General features: G+C 42.2%; 1 protein-coding gene across 4 annotated transcripts in view; it reads right to left on the minus strand.

Moving 5' to 3' along the window:
* Positions 1 to 17,899, minus strand: part of LOC142582548 (uncharacterized) — a 75,410-nt gene extending 57,511 nt beyond the window's left edge. For 3 of the 4 annotated variants that reach the window (XM_075692394.1, XM_075692396.1, XM_075692395.1), the window contains exons 1-5: positions 17,732 to 17,899; positions 13,197 to 13,325; positions 7,145 to 7,258; positions 4,306 to 4,362; positions 2,952 to 3,086 (exon numbers count right to left, since the gene is read on the minus strand). In XM_075692394.1, the coding sequence (XP_075548509.1) occupies positions 2,952 to 3,086; positions 4,306 to 4,362; positions 7,145 to 7,258; positions 13,197 to 13,325; positions 17,732 to 17,864 (568 nt within the window). In that variant the 5' untranslated portion in view covers positions 17,865 to 17,899. Of the gene's footprint in view, positions 1 to 2,951; positions 3,087 to 4,305; positions 4,363 to 7,144; positions 7,259 to 13,196; positions 13,326 to 14,455; positions 14,543 to 17,731 lie in introns of those variants that run through there. The other variant, XM_075692398.1, reaches the window with a different exon arrangement.
* Positions 17,900 to 19,652: the final 1,753 nt, after the last annotated feature.

The following is a 19,652-nucleotide window of genomic DNA, read 5'->3' on the forward strand; positions in this document are numbered from 1 at the left end:
GAAAGTTTTGTCTCGCCGGTGTAGGATGCCGAGCTGTATGCGTATGGGTTCTCTGTGGACCAAGCGTCTGACGTTTTCTTCGATATTCGTTCGGTAGCCACACTAGGTGTCCAAAGTAGGCATTCGATTATGGCCAACATGCTTTCCTTGATGTTACTTTCGGCGCCCCCCGTCGCACAAAAGAAAAAAAAAGAAAGTCATTGTTGCGGTGCAGCGAATGGTCACATGGTCAAAGTTTTATTTCGTTATTTCTTTGCCGGAAAGTAAGGGGCCACGGGACGCTTCAGTTGCCGCATACTGTTATTACATTATTGCGATATTGTCGTCGCTCTCATGTTCCGTATAAATAAAGTCCGAGCGCGATAACATAGTGACCGTGCGCAGCATGCTGTATGTGCGAGTGAAAGCGTAAGGGGGAGGGGGCGGCATGGGTGAGCCGATGATGGTGGCTTAGTCTTGTGTGCGCAAGGGAGAAAAGCGGGGAGGAAGCGCGCCGCCTTCCGTCGCGCGCGATACATCGGGGTAGTGGAAGGAAGGGGAGGGGGGCTGTGATCTGTAAATCTGGTTGCGCAACATGTTTATTTGCCTTGTTTTACGCATCATATATAGTGACTTTTTCTTAGATACGTAGATTTATTGGAGACTTATACGTATATTTAAATATTTTGTTGCAAGGTTTTGTGTATATGCGCAGTGAACTTTGTTTCCACTGACACTTTTTAGCCATTTATCAAGCTGTATCTTCACATTTCTAGTGTACGAAGGTGAGTCAAATGAAATTGAGCCAACCCGCCCCGCGAAATATTGGTTCAGTTCATTGTTTGCGAGGCACGCACGTAGCACATAGGCATCTCATTTACAAAAGTGACATGCAGGGGTGAGGATAAATGGTCTCTAATGCTCTCATACACTGGGTTGAACATGGTTGCCTGACATAATGGACACTCCGAAAGTTAAACAGCGTGGTGTTGTGAGGTTTTGACAGATGAAGATGGTTTCGAAAAAGAAATTAGTCGCCATATGGCTGCCGCGTGCGTTGAACATTGCATTTCATTGGCCACTGTGAAGCGTTGGAGCAAACGGTTCAAAGAAGGGCATGAAAGTTTCAAAGACGATTCATGGCCGGGCCAAAGCCACCGTGCAATCATCCCCTACACAATTGCAAAGGCTCATTAGACAAGAACGGAGGATAAGCATCGATGAATTGGCAGGGCGTGTGAATATCAGTCACGGTTCGGGTCACACCATAATTCAAGAACATCTCGGTTATCTGCTTTTGTGTGCGCAGTAATGGATGCCCAAGATTCTGAACCGTCGCCAGAAGACGGAGAAGTTCGGCACTACCTTGACTCATCTAATCCGGTATCACGATGAGCGTGGCAACTTTTAATCTGCAATTGAGACCGAGATCGAATCATGGTGCGGCTACTACTGGCCTTAAACACTGTGGCAAAGCTTACAGGAAAACATTTGAATTCATCACCCCCAAGGAAAGCAAAGGCCGTCATTTCTGCCAGAAAAGTGTTGTTGACTTTTTTTTTTATCGTGAGGGGCCACTATTGGTCGAATTAGCTAAACCTGGGGAGACTAACAGTCGTTTCCGATATTGGGAAACGCCGGATCGGCTGCATGTCGCAATCAAGAACAAACGATATGGTAAATTGAGCAATGGGTTCATCTTGCTCCCCGACATTGCCCGTCCCCACGTCGCTGATGTGGTTAATACAAAACTGGCAAAGTTTAAGTGGGAAACGCTGCAACATCCACCATACAGCCCAGACCTGTAGCCTTGCGACTTCCACATTTTGAAGCATTTGAAAAAAACTGCGCAAGCGAACCAGATTCGTGTTGGACGATGACGTAGAGTCAGTTACAGATTTTTGAAGCAGCAACCCAAGGAGTTTTGTGAGACGGGATAACGCGACTCGTTAGTCAGTGGGACAACTGTCTAACTTCTCATGGAGACTACTTTTAAATAAAGTACCCCGTTTGTCATATATTCGCAGTGGCTCACATTCATTTGACTCGCCCTCGTATATGTTGCAGACCTCCTGATTTTTATATGTGCTCTCTGTTGCGACTCTAATTTCGGAGCAATTACTCGCAGTACACGACCGGTGACAGCTGCTCCTGCGCAATACATTCTAACAAAGAACTGCGTCATTGAGATTTTCCCCTTTCCGTTGCATATGAACCAAACTGTAAACAAGGTTCTTGAATGACAGCGAGAGAGATGCAAATAAGAGAAAGGCAGGGAGGTTAACAAATTTTCATTAATATATTTGTCCTCAACTTGTACATTTCATGGCCTTTACATTTTTCATATCAGCGGCATGCACTGCTTTGCTGGTTTCAAACTGATATAGTTCTAAAGTTCGTGTGATATTTGCTTCACTTAATATACAGAAAACATGGATGCATTGATATCAGTTATTTTGGGCACAATTTTAAGAAATACCAGTATATTCTTTTATGAAAAAATAACAAGAGTTAACTGGTCTTGTATTCGTTTGCAGCATCTTTGGCAATGGCAACGCAAGTATTATTAATGTTTAATGTATTTAATCCATCGACTTTTTCTATAAGGAGGAGGCCGAGCTGCAAATTGAGCTCCCTACCCCTCACCCCCCGAACGAAATTTCTGGCGACGCCACTGACTGCTTTGTATACTATATACCGCAGGTGAGTAGTGGTATACTTCCCGTAGATGACTATATACCTGCGTTAGTGATGAGGCAGGTAAATTTCTTCATCAAGATAACGCTCAAGCAAAATAGAGGTGTCCTCTCGCTGGAGACATGAGCTCTCTCCTACAGCATTATTCGCGAAACATCTGGGTACAAATTAAATACCCAGGCCCAGACGCCATTTTAGATAGAATTGAGCCTTATAGGCCTAAACGAAAGCATTTGTGAAAAAAAAAATCAGATTAGGAATATTGAAGAACTTACCCTCACATACCAAGCTGTACCTACTGAATACTTCGTTGCCTTTGCATCTGCAGTAGAATGGTTCATTCTTTGTTTGATTGCCAGGCTCGCAACCATGCTGACACATCTCTGTAGTCAGGTTGGCAGTGCAGGCATCTAGAAAGTCCGTGTCGTTAGTATTTGTATACAAGAAAAACAACACCAAAAAGAAGCTAACACATGCGAGATAATACAACTGTTCCAACAAATGCATGAAATGCAAAAGTTTGTTCCCTTGCCTGTGTGTATACATGCCCGAGAGTGGGCATGCTCATTTTTCAATACAATTTGCACAGAAAAGCTTGCTTTGCATGTTGTGAGAATCCAAAATTGTGACGCGGGCGAACAGATGGAGTAGCACACAGTGGTATAGAAGTTACATAAGCAGGGATAAAGTGCCCCAGAAAGGCTGGCCTACGTTTTGATAGGTGCTAATAGTATGCTAAAATAAGTTGAAAGGCGACGTTGGTGGTAGTTGGGAAAACCTTTCGATAAAAATTACAAGTCGCGATGCCAGTATAACAGCCACATATCTATTAAACTGGCTGTCGGCAAGCTGGTTCCTGTTGCAGTGTATATAGGCCCATGTAGCAGTAAACAAAATTAAAGAGGGGGGGGGTGAAGCACGGCGAAAAAGTAGGTGTGATCCTGGTAATTTAAAACAATCAATCACATATATAAAGTAGTACTACTCCCTCCTCCAAGAGAGAGAAATAATGTGTAATGATGTATGGAGACCAGCCTGGCATAGGCGAGATGATGAAAAAAAGAGTGATGTCAGAAAAGAAAGAAGTTAGGCCAGAACTTGACACCGCTACCTCTTCAATTACGCGATAGCATACTTAGAATGGCAAGTCTGGACAGCTGCGTGTGTTACGGTCGACCTTGCACACTGTTATTTGTCAAACTGACTGTTATATACCTTGTATCTTTTACAAACGTCTAATTTTTTACAGACTACCATGCCCTCGCGTAAGCTCAACGCACATCGAGTTTTCTGTTAGATACTTTCAAAGTGGATGTATTCCACGAATACTGCTATGAAGAAATGCATGACCGATGGTGTGATCGAATCTTTATCTTTCAGCACCGCCGCGCAATGGTTTAAGAATTAGGCCACCATCGTACGTAAGGTGCCTTAATGCAAAAGTCCTTCTTTGAAACTTCTGGCACGCGTGTGCCAGAAGAACGCGCGCGCACACCACGCACGCACATAACACACACGCGTGTGTATACACCCAGAGGCATGTACACGCACAAAAGCATGCATACACTCGCAGGTGCGCGTGTGGTCTGAATGCACTAGCAAGGGTGAAGTAAAGGCTTGATGACTTACCAATGCAAGTGGTGCCTTGTTGCACGTATCCCGGCTCGCAACTAAGCATGGCTGGCTCTGAGATTGAAAATAAAGGAAGTAAAAAAGATTATTGCGTTGAAAATGTGCTAATTGCAGAGCCGTCATTTGTTTTTTTCGGTGTGCTATCCTTGCGAGTATATTAGCTTAACCTCGGGTCGCTATATCTAATTAAATCGTAATAGACAAATTATTTATCTCAGCAACCACTGCACTGATCTTCATGAAGCCTGTGCCACGGAAAAGCGGTTAGTCCTGTACCATCAATATTTTTACAGAAATGTTAGAAAACTCAAGTATCACGCTTACAGGCGCGTAACTCACTTAACATATAAAGACATCATAAATCTGTAAAGTGCACTTATAATATATCTCAATTAAATAAAATTCAAGTATTATACACCGCTTTGAACCATATCACTAATTTTTGAGTACGTCTTCCGCAATACCCTTGTTAACATTGTCCATGTTAACATAGCAACCATTTCATGTAAGTTGTACACTCACACGTCAACTTTATCCATTGGCGATGCGCTAACAGATAAAGATTATAGAACTGTGATATCCGTTCTTTTTGCAAAGTTACGAATTTGTAAACTTCGCCCTATTTTCTTTTATTCTGTGATTTCCAGCAGTTCTAAAACATCTGACTTCCTAAATTAGAACATTATTTTTCGAGCTGCTAGAAGAATTTGGCTTTCTCAAACTTTTACAGATTAGTGAAGTTGTTAGTTAATGAAAGCTTTCTACGTTTCACATCCGTTTGAATACGAAAATTGGAGTTGGCGCCATGCTATAGTAATGTTACGGTTTAGTTTTGGCATGATTCGTAGTAGTAAACTTTCCGTATGGAACGTGGAGTATTGTACACTGACGAATAATTGTTTTATGCGTTGACATGGCCGTGACCCCAAAATTTGTAACTCACAAGTGCTTTTAGGAAAGGCTTGAATGAGGTGCACGCAATCGCCATATCATCGACTGCCAGTTGCATCGGCGCTGAATTATTACTGTGCAGCTGAACAGCTGATAAATATGTCTAATATAGTTGGTGCCCCTCATGCCACCTTTGAAACGGATATCAATATTCACATAGCGATATAATAGTCAGAAGGTCTAAAATATCAGTGAGCAAGATATTTAAGCAACGTTGCCTTGTCTAACATGAAGTGTCTGCAAGGAAATTTAACATGTTAAAGAGTACTTAGTCTCCCGAAATTATCTGGAAATGACTAAGGATTTTTGGGTGTAACAAAACCACTGGTTCTGCACTTGCCGCTTAATATGATAAAACATAGGGGTGTCGTGATGAGTTTTACCACTGAATGAAGCCAAATTGAGGAGACATACTGCTTGAAAAACTGGCGGCCCTATATACAACCTGTCTATCGATTTCAAGAGTCCCAGAGAACTGGAAGAATGCCAACATTATACTAATCCACAAAAAGGGAGACGTTAAAGAATTGAAAATTATAGGCCCATTAGCTTACTTCTAGTATCACATAAAATATCCACCACTATAATTTTGAACAGAATAAGGGCCACACTGGGCTTAAGTCAACCAAGAGAACAGGCTGGCTTCAGGAAGGGGTATTATACTATGGGTCATATCCATGCCATCAATCAAGCAATCGAGAAATCCGCGGAGTACAATCAACCTCCTTAGATATGGTTTGCATAGATTGCGAAAATGCGTTTGATTCTGTAGAGATACCCGCAGTCCTAGAGGCATTACCTAATCAATGAGTGCAGGACGCTTACGTAAATATCTTGGAAAGTATCTGCAGAGATTCCACAGCTACCTTAATTCTCCACAAGAAAAGTTGGAAGATACCTATAAAGAAAGGGGTCAGACAAGAAGACACAATCTCTGCAATGTTATTCACTGCGTGTTTGGAAGAAGTGTCAAGCTGTTAAGCTGGGAAGGCTTAGGAGTGAGGATCAACGGCGAATATGTCAGGAACCTGCTGTTTGCGGATGATATTGTTCTGTTGAGCAACACTGGGGATGAGTTACAACAAATGATTGAGGACCTTATCACGGAGTGTAAGAATGAGGTTGAAGATTAATATGCAGAAGACGTAGATAATGATCAATAGCTGGGCAAGGGACAAGACTTAAGGATCGCTAGTGAGCCTCTGGAGTCTGTGAAGGAGTACGTTTACCTTGGTCAATTACTCACATGGTACCCTGATTATGAGAAGAAAATTTACAGAAGAATAAAAATGGGTTAGAGCGCATACGACAGACATTGTCAGATCCCAACTGAAAGTTAACCGTAATCATTGAAAAGGCGTACAAGCAGTGCATTTTATCGGTGCTAACATTTGAAGCAGAAATTTGGAGACGGAGAAAGAAGCTTGAGAACAAGTTAAGAAACGCACAACCAGCGATGGAACGAAGAACGTTAGGCGTAACGTTAAGAGACAGAAAGAGAATGGTATGCATAAGAGCGCAAACGGGGATAGCCGATATTTTAACTGATATTAAGTGGAGCAATGGATAACGGGTGGACGATTATGGTTACAGAATGGGTGCCAAGAGGAGGGAAGCGCAGTCGAGGACGGTAGAAAACTAGCTGGGGCGATGAAATTAGGAAATTTGCAGGTGCTAGTTGGAATCAGTTGGCGCAGGACACGGTAATTGAAGATCGCATAGAAAGGCCTTCGTCCTGCACTGGACATAAAACTAGCTGATGATGATGATGATGATGATGAAAAAGAAGAAGAAGAAGATGAAGGAGTTGAAGACGAAGAATAAGACGGGGTCAGGCAACAACACAAATAGAGAAGCATTTTGGTTTAGCCGAAAGGTCACTTACCTACACAACTGTCGGGCTCCCAGCCCAAGCAGCAGCCATGCTTTTGAGCACGCTGAATAGCAGAGCTTCTGCACAGGGTCCGGCAACTTTCGGAATAATCTAGGCAGATTATGTCTGAGAAGATACAAAAATCGCAAAGTTGCCAATGAAAAATTTATTGGTATTTAGGTCGTGGCAGCCCAAGGAACAAGAAAAAAGAAAAAAGAATGAGTCTCAGACGCCTTTGGCACACATGGGTTATATACAGTTTACTATTTTGAATAAAACACAATTGTTTGGTTTATAGCTAAACGCAAATGGAGCACCACCTGCTGTCGCTTGTTTTGTGATGTTCCGCTGCCATGGACCCTAAATAAGCGCATTTTAGCAACTAATTATGACTATAAACCATCAAATTTTGCAAATACTACGCTGAATATTTTGTATTCTCTATGGGAAACCATGCCCTAATGTCACTATAAGCCGGACTATGAGCGTATTTACAACGTGCGTGTTGAGCGTTCTACTACAAAGTGACGTTTCGGACACTTCAGTAAATTTTATAGGACATTAATGCCTTCGGCAGCAAACTCACGCTTAATGCTTAAACTTAACGCTTTTGCGTCGCAAGCTTAATGCTTTCAGGCATCCAACCTACACCACTGCACATCGCTGATACGATTGTCTCACTATGGCCTGGTTGCTGTCGTGAGTAGCGGACCATACCGACTTGTATTTGCACGCACGTGTATGTGGAGTGCTAAAATTGTCCCTCAACAGCTCACGTCAATGTAGTTTCTCCTTTGATTCTCTTCGTTTTCAGTGATGGCATACGCGTCGAATAGGACTCTACTCTGCAATTTCGATTCCCTCGGCTCTCTAACCGTACATGCAAATTTCCACCGAAGATCGCAGTGCTCACAACAGCGATATGACACGTTGCCTAGCGAATGAGCAAAGTAGTTGCGAGCTATATGCTTTTATGAGGTCTTGAAATTATAGGGGAAGGCCATTACCTGCGTACGTGGCACTATTATGAGTCTCGTGCGTATGAAGTGCTTTAGCCATGCTTTGCGCTTGAAATTGGCGTGCATTAAATGAAAATGACATTTCGTACATTGATCTACAGTAGTAGTGTAGGCAATATCTGAAAAATAAAAGTTTCACTTTTCAGTCTCTTGATAAAAGAGATATAGCTACACGTTGCAGAGGAACGTTTCAATATTACGAATTGTGCCACTGGCAAAATCTTGTCCTGTCAAGGCATGTGTGAAATTGGTAAAAAATATCAGCGTACAAGGAAAAGGGCCGTTTTACACCTCTTAAACTTGCGCGCTGTGCATGAGTTATCGCTGAGAACCTCAATTACAAACACAAATATCTGCACACTCACATTCGTGGACACAATTTTTAAGCGTAATTTCAAAGCATAGTGCTATAGTTTCCTGCTCTGGTGGCCTCAACGTTATGACGTGAGATATCAATACAGATGCCCAATTTAACAGGAGCTTCAATTCAAAATGAATACCGGATGTCTCTTCTTGGAACTGTGACTCATATAATGCGGAAACGGGTACGTCTGCGAGTGTATGAGCAGAATTTATTTCTGGTTTTTGTGATCTGCCCTGAACGACTTCTTTGTAGTTCTCTGTCAAAGCCCTTTCCTCCGCAAGTAGATACTGCTCCAATTTATTTACACTCAAGTTAAAAAAATTTTAAAATGTTGAATTTCTTTACTTACTTCCGTGCAAGCTACACAGGTCTCAGGGAATTCACTGTGTCTTGTCATCAGCAAGAAAATGAAGTAAACGCGAACATTTTTGAGGAAGCTACGACAACCACGCCGCTGTATTGTCAAGTGCAATTGTATCAACACTGCTTCGTCATAAGCTAGGGGGGAAAATTGTACTATCAATTTGAAAGTAAATTTTAGAAAACTATTTTGTTGCTTATCTATTGACAGTGGAAAACGCAAGAATAGGAACGTTTCGTCGTTCCTGCGCGGCCGTGATGCACTGGATACAACGCTTTGCTTCGTGCCGTGCTATGTGTGATGTGATATGAGCTTTACCTAAGAAGTTTCTTGTCATTAAAATGTTTTTCTAAAAATGTATTTATAAAAAGCATAATCCACTACACTGCTCGCAGGTGCGACTACAAGGCCTTAAGCTAAGGCTATAATAGGCATTCAAGGATTGGTTTCAGAGTATCGCGGGCTGTAAAGCTGTCTTGATTTTCTACAATGATGCAACTTCCAAATGCTGGTAACCACAGCTCCACCACAAGCTTGAATACCTGCCTTCGAGAAGGTGGAAGTGGCCCACATTTTTTTTAACAGGAGCTACGTTACCTCATTCGCCCTTACTGAACCCATGCTTATAACGCTTTAAGCTTTATGAAAATAGACAGTCATGAGATAGCTACATTGATATGTTATCTTGTTTTCGAAGACAGCGTGCAAGTGCATGAAATAAGCACACGATAAGCTTACCTTGAAGATGAAAATTTCACTAATTTAAGGCAAACGAGGCAAAGCGACCAATGATGAGTAATTTGGGGCGAGAACAACATGGTGAAAACGTAAATGAAAAGTACGGTACATTCCGCTAGCTGCGAGATTATTATTTGTCGAGAATCATGGAGATTTCATCGATTGCTATTCTGCTTTCATTACCATTCCTTTCAAATCATGGGAACCCTGGTTAGATTGCTTGCGTGAGGCATTTTATTTGTTTATTTACAGATAGTGCTGCCTCAGGTTTGAGACATTACAGGAGTGGTTACATAAAAAAAGGAAACATCCAAACACAGAATTAGACAATTGCTTTACAAACTGTGCAAGTGGAAGTTGTCGCAAAGAACTATCAAGTTTCTTCCAAGGGTCAACTGTGCACGAAAAAAAAACGTTTAGTACAATCAAGGAAAGACCGGAATCGCACAATGTTCAAAGGATCGGACCAGTGGATCACAGGTGTAAAGTGACCTGTGAAATAAATAGGGGCAACTATAACAATGGATTTATGCACACTATTATCTAACATGATAAGCCACTCGCACGTTCTTCGATGTTCTAAGCAATTCAGTGATAAGACGTGGTAATGCTCTGAAGGGGAAAAGTTGCAGTCGTAACGGTTAAAAATGTATCTCATATCTTTCCGCTGGAAAGTCACGAGTTTCCTTGTTATGTGCAAGATGAGGTGACCACACAACTGATACATATTCAAGAGGCCTGAGCAGCGATTTGTAGGCTGTTAGCTGACATTCTTTAGTCACGCCCTTTAAAGTTCTTAAGCAACCTGTTTTCTTAAGCGATTTTGTACAAACAAGGTTAATATGTTTGTGCCACTTTAAGGTAGACGAGCATACATCACCAAGGTACCTAAATTCCTGGACTTTTTTAGTGTCTGTTCCGCATTGGAATATTTAAATTGCAAGGGTTGTTGCATATTAGTGAATGTCATTAGCATCGTTTTCGTAAAGTTAATCTCCATTTGCCCTTTTCTGCTCCCGTCGTAAGAAGACGAAAACACATCATTCAGTAAAACCTGATCAGTGACAGTACAGACATTAGAATACAAAACGCAGTCATCAGCGTAGAGACGAAGCTTAACTGAACTGTTAGTACAACTTAGACGACATCATTGATATAAATTATAAATAACAGGGGTCCCAAAACACAAGCTTGTGCGACACTCGAGGAAATGTGGACCGGTGTACGACTGCTGCCGATTGTAGATAACAAACTGAGTCCTAAGGCGCAAATACTCTATAATCCAGCCAAGTAATTTATCAACATAGGTGCCAGTAAGAAAGGTGCGAAGTTTAAGAAGTTTCCTGTGGCATACTTTATCGAAAGCTTTGGAGTAATCAATAAATATAGCGTGAGCCATTTAATGGTTGTTCAATGATGAGGCAATATCGTGCGTGGATTGAATAAACTGAACAACAGTGGAAAAACACACTACGGAAATCATGCTGATGCTGTGAAAGGATATCGCTATTTGTGAAGTATTTAATTATGTGCTTGTGAACGACATGCTCCAGAAATTTACAGCACATAGACAATAATGAACTTGGTCTCTAGTTAGAAATAGTTTCCTTCTTGCCCGATTAAAAGATAGGCACGACATTAGTGACCTTCGAAATTCTCGGGACTCGTCTGGAGTCAAGTGATTTCTGAAATATAATGATTAGATAGCAAGCACGCCATTCAGAGTACTTTTTTCAAAAATACGTTAGGAATTCCATCCGGACCAGCACTTTTAGTAATGCCTATGCTTAGTAAAAGGTTATGAATTCAAAAACAAGTTATATCGATATCTGGGAAAGCCGCAGCTACAAACGGAGGAGAGAAGGAAAGAACCGTGCCTTTATCAACGCAAAAAAAAAACAGATTTTAAATAATTGCTGAACGCGTCTGAGTTCGTCTGATCGTCAGAGCAAGTTTCATTTTCAAAAATGAATGAAGAAGGGTTTTCAGAAGGTGGATTAATTGTCTTACAAAATTTAGTCGGATTTTCCTTTATGAACGTTGAGAGAACACTGTTGCAATAAAAGTATAGCTTCAGGCGTTTCACTTTTGAGTGTTTCCTTTAGCGTGAACAGAGCAAATCCTGGTTTGGTTTCACTGGCATTGACGACGTAGTCGCTTTATGCAGCGAATCAGCTAAAGATAAGGATTGCATTCGAAAACTTTCTGGGCACTGATTTCGATATACATTCGGACACACTCGCATGAAAATGTTCCACTAACGCGTTCACGCCGCAGGTGATGCAGGAAAGTAGAAAATCATCATACGAATCCGCTAACATAGAACGTGCAACATCATCGTTGGCACAAGAAAAATCAGTAACTTTGTATTCTGCTTTCATAGATTCACAGGCAGTAGAAAATTTAACAAAGACTGCATTATAATCGGAAAGACCCTCTCGAATTTCACACTCAAGGTCTTCATTCATGAAATCACCTGTAACGAATACAAGATCCAGAATTGAACAACCTTCAGTGGCGCTATGAACAACTTGAGTTACGTTAAGGGAGAAGGCGAAGTCAATTAATGCATTACAGAAAACCTTATCGCGGCTAGTTCTAATGAAGGCGTTAATGTGAGTTAATGTGAGGCGCGTTAAAATCCCTGCATATGATCAGTTTACTGTCGTGAAGTCTGTGCGTTCGAATACAATCAGTGATCGCGAATATCCGTTTGCCATTGTCATTTGGCGGTCGGTATACAGCACCAATTCCTACAGACAAACTGCCTACCTTAATATTGCACCAGACAGACTCTGTTTCAGGGAGGTCAGGCTTCGTCACGTACTCGATGCCGTTTTTGATAGAAAGTGCAACGTCATCTCCACGACCAGAAGGCCTATCATTTCTTATAACCGAGTAATCAAGGGGCAGGAATTCATTTTCAGAAATAGATTCATTAAGCCACGTTTCAGTGACACATATTACCGACGGATTATGACATTCTACGAGGCAGTTCAGGTTGACATACTCATTAACTAGAGTGCGCGCATTCAAATTCAAAAACGTTAAGCTTTTTGATGTGGTTTATGCGTCACTGCAAAGCTCTCTAAAACTTTACTGTTATTTGCGATCTTGCGCGTGTCGTTCGACTGTGTGTATCTTAATGACTTGCTGTGACTGCTGTCGTATCATTGCTTACTTCGTTTTTTATTCTTGGTACTGCGAACTGGGATTCTCTCATTTCGCGCATCATCCCAAACGAACAGTTCTTAGCCATTCTTCATCCTATTGTAGATTAGCTTCACTTTCTGAACCGCCATTCGAAGTTGTGCGGTGCTTTCACAAAGTTTCTTTCGTATCTGCCTTGTAGGGCGTGAATGATCTTCTGAAACAGAGTAGTTGCTGCCTTTATGTTTGAAGCAATTTTTAGTATGCTCACTCTCTCACGGTGACCAGTTAGCTTTATAGTAACCTGTTGATGCTTGTTAGTTTGCTTGCCACCATTTCTTTTGTTGCGACATTTTACAATGACAGCGCTAAAGTAGCCTACAGTGTCTTGGACTATCACCAGAAACGAAGCAGAAAAAAGGCCAGTCTCACCTTTACATGTGTTATTTATCATCCTAAAGCCGCTTTCACAAACGCAGTCAACTGTACCATCGTCGAGAATCCGGGCGATTGCATTGTTTTTTCGGCAATTACTTATCTCCTTTTCTCTTTCTAAAGACGCTGGAATAAGGTACAAAAACATTTTAGTACATGATTTCGGTTGCTTGTGGGGGAAAAGTATACACAGTTCTTTAAAATGATTTAGCTTACATCCCCTTAGGTCGTAACAGGAGGAAGCACTAGAAGTGCAAGATTAATGTGTTAGAATTGGGCATCCCAAATTAGAAACAACTCTATGTGTGTGAAATGTGAGCAATAGGTAACGTGACATGCACGCACGCACGCACACACACACACACGCACACGCGCACGCGCACGCGCACGCGCACATGCGCACACGCGCACACACGCGCACGCGCACACACGCGCACGCGCACACGCACACGCACACGCAGACACAGACACAGACAGACACAGACAGATAGACATAGACAGCGAGACACAGACAGACAGACAGACAGACAGACAGACAGACAGACAGACAGACAGACAGACAGACAGACAGACAGACAGACAGACAGACAGACAGACAGACAGACAGACAGACAGACAGACAGACAGACAGACAGACACAAATTGCAAGGAAATTGATTGTAAGGACAGTGCACGAAATAGTGTGGCTAGAGGGCCTCTAAGTGCACACTCTGTACTGATAGCGCTCTTGACAGATACTACACTTACCTTTATTTACCATCGGTGTAGATAGGGAAGGAGGTGGATAGAAAAATCTAGGGCATGCTTGACTAGATCTCTTCTACCCGACCTATAAAAAAATTTTTTTTACTTTCATCAAATCGTCCATATGCAAACATGATAGATAAAAAGAAGAAGAAAATTGCGGAGCAATAAGAAGTGACAGCATTCCAGTTTACAATGTCGCTGCTGAAACATGCACAGATTCGTATACACAGAGCAGTGAAACAAGATGCGTGAATTAGACATATACCCCGGTCATCTGTAAGACGAATGCTATTACACGTAGAATAAGTATTGAGAAATACAAAAAGAACAAGAAATAATGAAAGCACTGGTTTGCGGATTTTAAGTAGTAGTCGAGGCGAAGCACCGTACTTGTATTGTGTTTGTCATTTTAACCTGGTTTAGGTTATTACAGAGGCATAAATTTAGTGATTTAGGTGAAGTGCGCCTTATAATTTGTCCACCGTATGTTGTTCAGCAACAGAGCGTACCCGGTATTAGAGTTTCTTGGGGTCTGTACGATTTCTTCTTGTACGCAGAAATGGCTTGATGTGGGACCACATCACATGACTACAGCGCTCTCAACAGTCGCAGCTGTCGGCCCGCTATCAAACATGACGTCACACATCTGGTAAGAGTGCTATCAGTGCAGACTCCGCGCTGCAATGTTTGCCAAGAAAAAGCGGTGCCATATGCCACGTTAGATCGCAGAATAATACAAAAGGCTATTGTTGTGGAAAAGGAACTACCACGTACAAAGGGAGACTGACATGCTGCCCTCATTAAGTGCTGCCAATGGGTGTTCCTGCGTTACGGAGCCCTGTGCTGATGAATATCTGTAGCATCTGCTTTTAGCTAAGATCTCATTCCATTTCGGCAAACAGCGAAGTACCACCACAAATCCCATCCACAAGTCAGGTGACAGGAATTGCCCGCTTAATTATCGCCCCATTTCATTAACGAGTGTGCCCTGTAAGCTCATGGAACACGTCATGTACACAGAAATCATGAAATTTCTTGACTCGAACAAGTACTTTCATTCTTCCCAGCATGAATTCCGCAAAGGCTTTTCCTGCGAAACACAACTGGCCATTTTCCTGCATGATATTCACACTAATTTACATTCTAACCTCCAAACAGACGCGATATTTCTATATTTTGCAAAAGCGTTTGACAAGGTACCACACCAACGTCTACTACTAAAACTTTCTCTTGCGAACCTTCACCCCGACATTTTGCGATGGATTGAAGCGTTGTTGACAAACAGATCTCAGTTCGTTACAGTTAACAACCGCGCATCTAACTACCTACCAGTGACTTCCGGTGTACCGCAAGGATCTGTTCTTGGACCCCTACTCTTCTTAATATACCTTAATGAGCTAACCCTGCACGTGTCTTGCAACGTTCGTTTGTTCGCAGACGACTGCGTCATTTATCGAAGAATTACTAGCACATCTAATCAAGACTTAATTCAGGAGCATATTAACTGTTTACAGCAATGGTGCGACCGGTGGTTAATGGAACTTAATCCTAAGAAATGCAACTTGATGGTATTTTCTCGTCGGCGCGACTCCTTTCCTTACCAATACACAATTAATAACATTCCCGTGTGTGCTGCGCAGTCTTACAAGTACCTAGGTGTTACTATATCTAACGACTTATTCTGGCGAACACACGTCAGTCACATCATTTCATCTGCTAACAAATCGCTGGGTTTTCTCAAGCGTCATCTAAAACGCGCCCCCAAACCTGTTAAACTACTGGCCTACCAGTCAATAGTCCGACCAAAATTGGAATATGCATGCGCCATATGAAATCCGCACCAAACATATCTCATTAATGCACTCGAAGCCGTTCAGAACCGTGCCACAAGGTTCATCCATTCTAATTATTCACATGACGTGAGCGTGTCTTACTTAAAGAAAGAATTGAATTTACTTCCCCTTTGTACGCACCGGCGCACTGGAACCCTTTCACTTTTCCATAAGTTTTATCACAGCTCGCTTAATCAACCACCCTATATCCTCCCCGCAGCCCGAACATCTCATCGTACACGCCATACTTTTCAAGTGGGCCGCCCTCGCATGCGCACTGCTACCTTTTCCGCCTCATTCTTCTGCCATGCCGCTACAGATTGGAACAATCTGCCCCACCAAATCTCCGCCATCATTTGCCCTTGTACATTCATGGAGAGTGTCACTGTGCACTTTTCACAATTGAAATGACTTGTGTTAATAGACTTATATGCTCGTGCAAGTTTAGTTTGTATTACTTAGTTCTATGCATTTGCGCTGACGTATGTAACCCTTTATCACATACAGTTTTTTGTTGTTGTTTGCGTGTTCACTTATGTATTATGCAAATTATGTACTATTGTATTCCCACCCCTTATGTAATACCCCTATCAAGGGGTCTTTAAGGTAATAAAATGAAATGAAATGAAAACCACTGGCAGAACAATACCCCGAATTATTTTTTTTTAAATATGAGGGTGGAACAGAATTGTCTCTAATGTGCTGAGTGTTTTGCAAGGCGTCTCGCAACGTTAGCATGAGGAGCACCTCCAGTTGTAGTACAGGCGCTGCACTCCATGATGTACGAGATGAGACCACCCGGAAACCGTCGACCTGAGCCAGTGCCCAGCGAAAGATTACATGACGTTAGCTGGACCTTTACTGCTCATACCAGAGCGCAAACATAGCAATGCTAGTGTACTTTTAGTGGCCGTGCGAACAACGCTCAATCCAGCAGGGCAAAGCAGAATGTTGTCCTTCCACCTCCATCGAGGTTATTAAGGGCATTGTTGATGGTGCATCCACTTTGCCTCGCCTTTCTCGCAATCAAGCACGATCCGCGTCTGTGGAGGCCCTCCATATTTGCGCCTCTCGAGCTGAGCATGCCTCAACCGCCTGTAAATGAGTGTGTTGCAATTCTGGCCAGCACTAGAAACAGCCTATGCAGACAGCTAAGGAGACGGCCGAAACAACTTCGGGCCCAAGTAATGAAATACATCTCGAACTGTCTGGAAGACACATGGAAGAAGAAGATGATGACAATGATTTAGTGGCACACCCTGTGAAAAGGGGTAGTTTCATTTTTGTATGCATCCCTTTAATATTTTTCTTCCTCCCTACTTCTCTATCTACCTCGTGCCGCTATCTATACCTATGCCTGCAAAGGATCAGGTGGTATCAATATTTTCCCTGGTTTTTTTTTCACTAATACTTTAAACTTTTCTTGGTTATCTCGACGGTTTTGATATATCCGTCCACTTTAATTCCAAGCTCACTGGGTGAATCCCATCGCATTCAATTTGGATGTGCTGAGCGGTCTTTGGATTTTAGCTGCAGCATACACATGCGTCATCCATGCAACCAGCTCGAACCTCAAATAGCAAGGCGCTTCCCTTCGTGTTGCCGTACTGATTTTCCCTTCTAATTTGTTTCTTCAGATTCTTGTAAATTTCCATGATCTGTATTGTTCTCATTCATTCAATTGAATTGGCTGTCTCCAATTGTCTGACTCCTGAATTGAATTCGGTCTCTCTCTGATGAGTCCTGGTCGTCTATTCACACTTTTAATTACCCAGTACTTGGATGTCTACTTTCCTGACCTCTTCCTCGATTCTGTGTCCACGATTTTCTGGTACGGATATTAGGTACCTTAAATATCATACCATGAAAGATAATTCAGCAATCTGCAATGGTGTTTCAATCTTAACCTCTCGAAGCACGGTGTCTGTATTGATAATCTTACACATCGCTTACCTTGTGCCGAAATGCTGTTGTTTTCTTTGAGGTCCGTATTATTCACTTGCGCCAAGTTTCCGTCATAAAAGCAGCTCAGTTGTAAAACTACAGAGGCAATCGAGAACCACCACACAAGGAATATTTTCGACATGACTAGAAGCAACACCGCGACTGAAGGTAGACTCTGTTCAGCGCGCCTATATATATATATGCCACACCTACCCTTCGAACGAAAAAGCTGATACGTTATCAAACAATTATCTGTCAATGTGGGCCTTCTGGCTCGATAACCACAGCCAACAGGTTGTAAGGGTTTTTCCTTCAACTTCCTGCTCGTATGTGCAGTATTAACTGTGGCAGATTGCCAAGTGGTTAATGTTTTAATTAGTCTTTTTGAGAAGCTTGTCCTGTGGTATGTGTATGTAATTAAACATATAAACGCAGGGAGAATCTCATGATGCATCACTTGGAAGAGTCGCTTTGAGAACTTATCGTTAATGAGTCAAGCTGTATAGCTCTCTGACTAAATCGTTCGCGGCTTCACAGGGTTTCGAAAACGCACTTCGTACAGCTCATGGAGTTTTTTTCAGGAGCATGCGTGATTAGCGCAAATTCATCACGCACGAGTCAAATGCCCAGTAGGAAACTGCAAGCTATGCTTGAATGATATGTAACACGATACCCACAAGCTGACGCAGTTAGGATTGTATTATTAATATTGGCAAGGTGCAGTCATCTGGCTGATGGGACAGAAGGCGTAAGCTAAACCCCCCTCCCCCCCCCCCCCCAATCCACCCTAACCCATGGTCTCTAGAGAGAGGCATCTTCCACCCCGATGAGATTCCGAGGAAGGGAGCAGGCCCACGTAGCTACCAAAGTGCAGGTGTGTAGACAGATTAGTGCAATGGGTGCCACAAGCAGAGAGCAGTGGTCCAAAAGAGTGTTCCAGGTAGATATTCCTGTCTCAGAAAAGAGTGTGCAAGTCTTGGTATCGCTGAACTCGTTGAGGTCATGTCCCTTCACCCAGTGTACACTGACGATCAGAGGGGAAGACTCGTTCGTTTAATAGACATGCATCGCTATGCGCCTCGCCTGCGATCATCCGATTTTCTACAAGTTCGTGTTACCAAGATTACTGGCTCTCGGTGTCAACAAATGCGCAAACACAAACTACAACAAAGGTGCCGAAGCAACGTACCTTGTCACTTAATTTTGTAACTCGCATACGAAGTGCTATTAAAACGGTAGAGTGCATACCAAAGTCCTTTATATTTTGTATGCCTTTAAAGGAAAAGCCATTGCTGCATTGCCTTTTAATTTACTTATTAATTGTTTTTATCGTCTGAGAGAGCGATCCTGCTGATTGAGCATCCGTCCCTAGGAATGTGCAAGGTTGTTTTTTATAACATGTGTTTCTGACAGATGTCTGGCGAACATAGGAAAATAATCGATAATTAGAATGCTGTGTTCAAAAAACTATAATTTTTTATCTAAGCCGAAGGGTTATAGAAAACTTGTTGTGAAGTCATCCTGCGTCTGCTATTTTTTTAAGGGGACCGTAAATACACAATTGCAATATATTTAGACAACTGTTAACTTCAGAGTCAGAGTGAGAAGTGGTTTTATTTAGGCATAAATTGAATTACAAATATTTGTGTACGTGGAAGGAAGTCCCATAGTCAGAGACTGAATCGGGACCTCCTGTGGAAGTGAATGTAGAAAAATTAATAAAAGAAGCAAACACCAGTAGCGAAATCAAAGAATAAAATAGATAGCAGGCAGAAAAAACAAGGAAAGAAAGAGCAGCAAACAAAAAAGCCAAAAGCAACAATTAGACAGGGTAAATGCAAATGTAATTCAGCACTCCTAAGCAGTTGTCGGATGGTTACAGGGTGAAAATACTAAAATTAAACGAAAAAAAAAGAAAACATGAATGAGT

Source organism: Dermacentor variabilis, chromosome 5 (assembly GCF_050947875.1).
Source record: "Dermacentor variabilis isolate Ectoservices chromosome 5, ASM5094787v1, whole genome shotgun sequence".
NCBI classification, from domain to species: Eukaryota; Metazoa; Arthropoda; class Arachnida; order Ixodida; family Ixodidae; genus Dermacentor; species Dermacentor variabilis.